At 38.6% G+C, this 9,355-nt stretch overlaps 1 protein-coding gene across 1 annotated transcript; it reads right to left on the reverse strand.

Moving 5' to 3' along the window:
• Positions 1-623: 623 nt before the first annotated feature.
• Positions 624-8,806, reverse strand: sugp1 (SURP and G patch domain containing 1). The gene is made up of 14 exons (XM_006786631.3): positions 8,678-8,806; positions 8,058-8,229; positions 7,191-7,291; positions 6,779-7,027; positions 6,498-6,621; positions 6,296-6,396; positions 5,266-5,389; positions 4,846-5,174; positions 4,450-4,556; positions 4,124-4,301; positions 3,896-4,002; positions 2,775-2,920; positions 1,473-1,602; positions 624-1,252 (listed from the first exon to the last, which is right to left on the reverse strand). Exons 1-14 carry the CDS (start codon positions 8,694-8,696, stop codon positions 1,226-1,228), a joined length of 1,914 nt encoding a protein of 637 aa, XP_006786694.2. The 5' UTR covers positions 8,697-8,806; the 3' UTR covers positions 624-1,225.
• Between the last annotated feature and the right edge of the window lie 549 nt (positions 8,807-9,355).

The raw sequence follows: 9,355 nt of genomic DNA on the forward strand, positions 1-9,355 counted from the left end.
TTCCAACTAAAAAATGTCAATCATTACTTGTTTCATCTTCTCAAATGTCAGGATTTATTTGCCTTCAAGATAAATATTTTTTTAAGTATACTGTTAAAAGCTATTTTACATCCCTTTCACAATTCTCATAAATTTTAAGAGATCAAAAGATTAATGGATTATAATAATTGCACCCACTAATATCTGTCTTAAGAAATTTAATCCATCAAGAAACCCTCATGCCATTAACCAGCAACTCTCGATTTACTTTCTACTTTCACTTAAGTTGTCTCTGATTGATTGTTTGGCTGAGGAACAGCTCTTGCTTAGCTGGGATTTCTGAGTTATATTTATCCTGTCTAAACCTCTCTGGGGAATGGCAAACTGAAGGTCTGGTTTCACTGATTTGTCACTCCTCACTACTGGTTGCTTGAGCCCGGTCAAGCCTGCTTAATGACTCACTGCTGTACAGAGCCATGGCAGAATGATTACCGATCAAACTATCAAATATGATTACACGACTGCCTACACTTGGCACACAGGTATGTCATAAACTGAAAGTAAGATACTCTTGGCCCCTGCATGTCCTCTAATAAATAGATTATAAACAAATAGGTATAAGTAGGTGAAAAGATAACTGCACATTTCAGGAAGTGGCTGTTTTATTGCAGAAACTGTAGCATATAGTGAAAATAATCAAAATTGTTACAGAACACAGTAAGCAAAATTATACAGAAAATTGTGTGCTAAAGCAGAAGTGAGTTTATTAGATGGTAAAGCAAAAAGATGTAATGAGTTTACTTATTATAGAAGTCGGGTGAGGACAGTATTTGTTACAATCTTAAATTGAAATATAACACAGATGATCAAATACTGAAACCTGTGTGTAATTACACCAAACAAACTAGAGAATCTACAGATCTGTATTCCATTTTCAAACTTCGTCATCCTCTTGGGCACACACACACACACACACACACACACACACACACACACACACACACACACACACACACACACACACACACACACACACACACACACACACACACACACACACACACACACACACACACACACACACACACACACACACACACACACACACACACACACACACAGTATTTCAAAATTTCTACTGTGCAACAGTGTTCATTTTGTAATGAAGCAGAGCTGTGGCAACTGGAAAAAAAGCTTTTAAGTTACAATAAAGAAGAACAAGTATAAACATAAACAGCTGTCTACATTAGTAATATGGTCTCCGTGGATTATTCTGTAAGAAGACAAAAGAAAAAGCAGATTAAATTCAAGCACAACAAAGGACTGTGTGTGGCTGTGCAGCAGAAATCTTCTTTAAAAAGTCAACCGATCATAACACGGAAACAATGTGTGGCTTTCTTTATGCAAATCCAAATTATGTAAACAGTTTACATAAATTGGTGAAATTTTATAGATTACTTTTACAATGTTAGAAAACATAAAAGATATGTTACCAGTGGGTTGGGCCTGAAGCGGTAGGCGAGCATCATCCTCTTTCTAAAAGCGTCATATTCATCATCACCTTTTGAGAGCTCAGCTGGGCGGTCAACTCCAAATCCTGCTCCATTCATAGCCGTAGTTCCCCTGGAGTGAGACAGAGAGACCATAAAATAAGCCTTTTTTGTGTCTCTCTGATACGAGTGTTACAGTCTCTAATAGAAACAACTGCTCTTCCAAATCAGAGGTGTAAATAATGAAAGTATTAATGAATGGCTACTGTGCACGTTGGCTCACTATCAAACTCATGGCCCCCTGAGACAGCTGAATAGAAACAGAGCCAGTGGTAATAATGGCTCTGTTTATATTCAGCTATTTATACCTAAATAGGTCTGCTAAGTCCTATTTAGGTATAAACGCCCACAAGATTTACAAGCACACACTGTAAACTGACTGCTAAGTAATACATTCCTGACACTGTCATTACCGGGTCATTTAACGACACCAAATTACACTTTTGTATACTTACTGCACTAAATGTTGAACTAATAATTCCTGTAATTTATGTACCAAAGTACCCTGTGACTGAAGTAGTAAATCAGGTGTAGTTTACTTACACTCATCATGGGCATGAATTTCATGGTTATTTAGAATTTTTGCAACCGTTCATCTTCCAGGATGGAGTGATTATACAGCATATATTACTCTCTATCGACTTAAAAACAAAACAAACAAAAAAACAAAACAAGAAATGGTGCACAAGTTGGAATCTTTTTATAACTGCCAAAACTCAAGAACTGGAAACTGCTGGAGTGTCACTGTCCACACTGAAGCGAGTTTTACGTTGACGTGGAGTGAGAGGGTACTGACCAATAAAGACGATCTTGCTCTAAAAACACCTTCAAGATTATCCAAACCAAATTTCAGTCAAAGCAGGTTAACATTAAGCCGATGGAATGGCCTTCCCAAAGCCCCGACCTCGACCTTATTGAAAATCTGTAGACTATGTTTAAAAGCTGGGTTGTGGTAGAAAACCAGGCAATTTAAATGAACTGGTTTGAAAATACCAAAAGTGTCTGGTTGAGGTGCAACTTGATAAGAGACATTTAACCAAATATTACAATCAATCCATCCTGGAAAATTAACAGTTAAAAGAAATAATTTAAAGCCCCAATTTACCACGGCATTCATGCCCATTAGTATATGCAAACTTTTGCCCACAACTGTAAACACCAGAAATCACACATGATAAAATTACTGCACTGAATTCAGTTTAATTTAAATATTAGAAGGATGATATTATAAGTAGAAATGCTCACTTGTTGACAGGAGCCTTTATTCCTTGTCCTTCACTGCCGAGGCCTTCGCCTTCTTTCCAGCCCATCTTCATGAGCATTCGGAAACCGAGATTCTCCACCGTCAACTTAAACTCTTTGTATTCTGAGTAGTCAGGGTCCCGACCCTCCTGTGAATCCAGGAAAAAAAGTTGAGCATTCATAACAAACAGAAGCAGCATTGTGTTTTGATTCCACACATTATTTTTTATGACTGTGAAGAATCATAATTCAGTTTTATTAGAAACACTCCAAAAATCCTAAAGATGTCGCACAAACATTGAGCAAGTGGGACATGGAAACAGCTAAAATAAAGCAACAATGTTTATCATCCTTGGGAAGTGCACATGTACAGAAACAGGGAGTGTATATAGTTGATTATTAGTTCTGCACAGGTAAGTCATAGGTGTCTTCTATTGTTTAGTTGTTTTAAATGTTGAGAACATTATAGATGATGTATCTCAATAACACTCAGCCTTCAGGCCTTCATCAAATACAGCCTGCAAAAACATATGTACTATAATAACCCAACAGTTATATTACATTTTCCTCAAAGACACTTGTCTGTGTTTATACGTGCTTAGACTCAAACTGTATGTCGTTTGCCATTTAAAAAGCCACATCCTGGAGCTGACTTTCTAACAACTTCCCATGCCTCTGGTAGATACAAATTACATTCATAGTGTTCATTTTTTCAGCTTCGATACTTTTTGATGAGATAATAACAGTGTCAAATCACACAGATTTCTTTTTGAAGTAGCAATTATAGTCTGTTCCTAGGGGACTTTCAGAAAGGGACGAGGAATGTGCTGGGAAATGGGCAGTCTGGGTTCAACTGCTGAGGCATTTCAGAAAAACCTCAGCTGTAAAAGATACGCGTGCCTTTGTTGTGGAAAAAACACTAAAATTTATATTTATCACGCATGTTATTTCTGGGGAAAAGAAAGGATTGCAAAAGTAGGCCCTTGTAAATCAGTTATATATATATATATATATATATATATATATAAAACTGATTTACAAGGGCCAACATGCGTGATGCATTAAACAAATCCTGATATTACTTTCCCAATTTGGGGAAGTGTTGAATTGAAATGAAAACTGACCTTTAATGCCTTGAAAGTCTCCATAAACTTCTCCAGCTCCTCTGGGGGCAGGAAGTCACCAATAAAGTGCTTCCCTTTACCCATTTCTGTCAGAGATTCAGCCCATTCTGGAATAGACATTTACATTTTTTTTATTTAAAAATCAGAAAGGATCACATACTAAGTCTTCAAAAGCCTATAGAGTTAAAGTGTATGTGAATGATTTTCCAGGCTGCTGGTAAAACTCACCGCGAGTCTTCTCCATTTCCATCTTTCGGAGCCGATGTTCCCAGGTCCCCGCTTGCTGGTCCACCTCTTCATCGCTGTCATACTCGTGCTGATGCTCTCTTATGGCCTTCTCCCACATCACTTGCATGTCTGCCATTGCACGCTTGTGCTTCATGATCATGTCATACATCTCTTGCATCTGCAAAAAACCCCAAAAACAACGCCTGCTCAGTTAGCAACACGTACGTTGTTAAGAACTTCCAGGAAATTATAATCTTGTATGATCTGAAAGAAATTTAAAAGACTAAAGCAACAACACTATCTATTCTTTTTTAATACTTCCATACCTCCTGTTGTTCTTTCAATTGTCTCTTCTGGTCCTCAGATAATTCTGTCACTCCAACCAGACCAAGAGGTTTCCCTTTTTTATAACCCAGACCTCTCAGCTCCTGAGCTAAAATGGGGAATATCCATTAGTATGTATAATGCTAGCAATCTCAAATTCTCATTAATTGTCAAACTATCTTGCTGGGCTCAATGTTCAGATGACTTTATGAAATATGGCTATGAGCATTAGTATGCATAAGTTGGAAAATATTTTACAATATTTGTTGTCAGCTGCAAAACACATAATACCGTCTTCCGAAAGAATTGCACAAGAAAATGGTTTGGGGTTAAATTAATATTCATCCTCTACAAATAAACACATTACAACAGTACTTGCACATTTGTAAAGTAAATACCAGAAAGTGATGGTGCGTTAGGGTCTGGAAGACTGTTCTCATGAGGAACAACAATGAGAGGAATAGGCAGGTCGACTTTGTCTTCTTCAGACCCCCATCTGCTCTTCCTCTTTCGTTTCAGAGGTGGGGTTTCTGACTCCTTAAAGTTAAGTGCAGATGGTTGGCTCTGCTGTGGAGAGATTTCTGGTACTGGAAAAGCAGCTGGTGGCTTAACAGCTGTCCTGGAATCTCCTGTCAAATCTGCAGAGTTCTGAGAGTTTGCAGCACGATACTCCTTTACTTTCTCTTTGTAGAAACGGTGGGCTGGACTTTGTTCATCATATAAAAAACTGAAGGACAGAAGATTCATACAGTTCAGACGAACTATCAAAAAAGAAAATGTGAGACATACAGGACACAGGAACAGATATGGCCACTTACCTGAAGGCTGGGTTGTCTCGGTTGCGCTCAGCAGCGATGGCTTCCACCTCTGGGCCACCCTCCGCCACAAACTTGGCCAGCTTCTCAGCCACCTGCTGGGTTTCCGCGTCCACTGGGGGGGAGACTTTAAGCAGCCTATTAGTACTGGGAGTCAATTCACACTCTACTACTGTACCGTACTCAACTGGCCCTCATACACCACCAGTCTAGAGCCAATAGGGGATAAGAAAAGGAAAAGGGAAGGAGGAGCAAGGGGGACAGGGGTGGTGAATGGGGAACTGTATGGATTTGAGGCTTTTACTGTAACAAATGAAGAATGAAGCCCTGAGAGACTCCAACAACATACAGTGTGACTATAATTTAAAACTTACAACTGCATTCATTACACTGTTCAAGTCAAAGTCTAATACTGTATTTATTAAAGACTTATCCAAAAATAAATCAGTATAGCACAGTCATTGTGCCAGAAAACAGATTGAGAGCCTGAAAGCAAAATCTGCAACATATTAAGCACAGTTAAAAGCAAAGGCTAACTGTGATGTGTTGGCTTGAAGTTGGAAAAAGACCCAATCAGAAGCAGAAAGTGGGTGTTGAAAAGTGCCGATCCAGATCAGAACTTTAAAATACATGAATGGTTAGCTGCTTTCTAAATATCTCAGTTTTAGATATGCTAGGAGTAGACACAGTAAAAGTTACACATTTAAAATAAAAAAATATTGGTGTAGATGGTAAGCTGCACTAACTTTACTGAGAAATGTGAGCCTCCTGCTATGCAGTTTTCAAAACAGATCAAGTTATGATGAACTCCGTTGCAATAGTACATTAGTTACAGGCTTCTGTAGTCACGATATTAGCCATCACTATCAAGCTCTGAGTATCTCAGTAGTCAGATTATAATACCTGAAAATTGTAAGTGTATCTGAGAATGCGGTATCGGCATGCATTCCTGTGCAATAACAGTAACTCTTGAGAGGAAAGATTAAAGAAAAGAAGCAGAAAAGGAAGTGTGTGAAGTTAAAAGGCCATTTACCATTATCTGAGAGTTTCTCTGGTCTTTGCAAATCCTTTTTCCATTCTGCAATCTTTTTCTTGTAGTAGAGATATTCCACGCTGCTCTTATCATACAAAAAACTAAAAGGCAAGGACAAAAATTGTAAACAGATACGTCTGAAAAAAACTTTCAGAGTAAAATAAGTCTTACTAAGTTAAGCGACAATGTCCTTCAAACTTACGAGAAAACAGGATTGTCCTTGTAGTCTTCCTTGGCCTTCTTCTCCAACTCAGGTCCCCCCTCAGCCACAAAAGAAGCCATCTTGTCGATAATGAGTCTGGTGTCTGAATCCTCTGGGGGAGAGACTTTAAGCACGCTATGAGTACATTTACTCAAAGGGCACAAATGACAAAATGCCAGTCACAAGGCAACTGTTCCACTGGAGTACGCAGAGGATGCACTGAAATGTCCAAGCCATGGAGGTGTCCCCTGACACAATGAAAAACACAGGCCAGGAATTACCTTTCATCTCTAAGAATTTGGAGTAATCGGCCTCTTCTTCCTCATCATCACCATCTGGAGAGCAAAAGACACTTGGCCTCTGGCTGAGAATAGGATTCTTCTTGGACTGTGAGAAGCTCTTGAACTGATTTAGCATGCTGCTGACTCCAAGGCCAGGTCGCTGGCCAACGAAAATGCTCTTTTTCTGGAGCGCATTTCCTCCTGGTGATAAAGTTGGGGTTGATGGGGTCTTGGCATCATTGATGGAACCTAGAAAGAAAAGGAGACACTTCAGGAAAACCCTTCTACTAAATTCTATTATATTTAGATTCTAATTAATTAGGTTATGCATACTAATGCAAACTGTCCCATCTAAAGCTCTGCTAAATATCATTCAATATTTTGAGTAAGCTGTGCAGAATCGGGTACTAACCAGACACATGTGCCTTTTCCTTCTGCATCTTCATGAACTGCTGTAAGAAGCTTCCATCATTTGCGAACTTATTTGTGGAAGCCCCTTGGACACTGGTAGAACTACAGGGATAAAAGTGTAAAAAGGTATTTTTAAAAATATGTTTTCAAGTCTAAGGTCACTGCTGGCATCTGTTAAAATCTCCCAATTCTTTGAATCTTTGGGCTGAAGGAAGGACAATACTCGGTGTATAAATGCTCAATCAACAATCATTTATTTCCATACAATGAGCATAAGCCATCCGGATGGGGAGACATGCATGAAGAGGGTCACAGCAAATCTCAAAATGGTGATGGGTTACACAGCTTCTTATAACCTCTACTGGCCCCCACCTAGTCGTAAAAGCCTAAACATTCACATTCTTTCTCTGTCACGGTGCCTAAGTTATGACCTCGGCTCCCTGTCTCTCTGCCCTCTATAAAGGTGGGGGCATGGAATGTGGTCTGTTTCTTCTATTATCGGCACAAGGTCCTCTGCACACAACATTCTCTTCATGATTTAGCAGTCTGACATGTCAAGAAAACAGTGTAATACATTCACAGCAGATCAATGGCAGCGCACACCTGTCTAACAAACTACAAAAATGGTCATGTTCTTTTAACCTAAAAATATAAGGGAAACTAAGCTACATACTTTGCACACAATCTAGACTAAGGGATATATTTATGTTCTACAGCTGTTAACATAATTCAACTACCTTGACTATAGGTATAAGATAACATACATTTAGAATAATAATCTCACACATCACAGAAAACATTCACGTGTACAAGTCAGATTGTTGGTATTCAAACTGAATGTGGGCCATAATAGGATGTGTATAATTACCTTTCAGACAGAGGCTTGCTAGTGGTTTGAACATTCGTTTTTGCTTGCTCTGCCATTCTTTCTTCGATCTCTTTTTTCTTCTGAGCTATCAGTTTTTCTTGACGGAGAATAGTCATGTTCATTTTGCTTTTCTGTGGTTGGATGGGTCTGGACTTCCACCCTCCTCCTCGACCTCAAATACATGACAAAATACAATGCATGTGACAACAAACCTAAACCTCTAACAAAAGATAGAGCCACCCTCTGAAACAACTAGCATATCAGGAAATCTGACACTTATTTTATAAACTGGCGAAGACTAGTGCTAGCCTTTTTTTTTAAAACACTTATTAGCAACAAAACAATTTTCAGTAGCTATGTGACAAACTCTGACCTGGGTTAAAGAGGCAGTTGTGTCTTTAAATATGATTGTTAAAGACTGCAGTTAAAAGTGTGTATTTATTGAACTGTATTAATCTTATTTAAAACCTGACCCAGCTAACCCAACAGCTAGTTAACTTAGCTGGCGTTGTACACTGGTTCAAACAAGCTAAATTAGCTTGTGAGATTTAACGGATAAACTATCGACCTTAAAGTGCAGTTTGCACGTATTTGGTGTAAATCTCACTGTAAAGGTTTACCTGCATCGCCAGACTCCATGGTCGCAGCAGGAAGAAAAATGCACTTCTAAAAAAGACGAGCAGGGACGACACAAAAGGCCTGCAGTAGTTACGGTAGAAGCGGGGAGACTTCAGGCTGAATTTCCCCACAAAACTTCCGGTTTCCACTCACCAGAATAAAAGCATAATTTTACCTCGAGCCTTAACCGCATTTACTTTAAAGTCTATGTAGTAAATAGGTATATAATAATTAAATAAAACCATGCTTTATTAATTCCGAACCTTAAACAATGTATATAATTATCCTTCATCTTCAAACCCCTAAAAGAAAACAGACAAAGAAATAAACAAACAACAACAACAAAACAACCTGTAGTAAGATTTTTTTCTTCACATCTCCCAGCCCTATTGAAATTGTTTGGACTTGTAAAGAGGACGGCTAGTGAATATATTGTTACCACAAGCTCTGACTATTGAGCTATCAGGCAGGAAGAAGATGGATGCAGTGAAGGAGGACATGCCGAGGATTCGTGTGACAGAGGAGTAGGCAGTAGACGAAAGAAGAATAAAAATACAGTAATTATAGTGCAATACTTTAATCATTTATTAATTGTTATCATTCAGCTTCTTTTCAGGTTCATTTCTATTGTTTAAAATGGGTCAGTTCTCTTTCTTCTTTGCCTTCTTCCTCGTATTATT

Source organism: Neolamprologus brichardi, chromosome 18, assembly GCF_056152115.1.
Source record: "Neolamprologus brichardi isolate AB-2024 chromosome 18, ASM5615211v1, whole genome shotgun sequence".
NCBI classification, from domain to species: Eukaryota; Metazoa; Chordata; class Actinopteri; order Cichliformes; family Cichlidae; genus Neolamprologus; species Neolamprologus brichardi.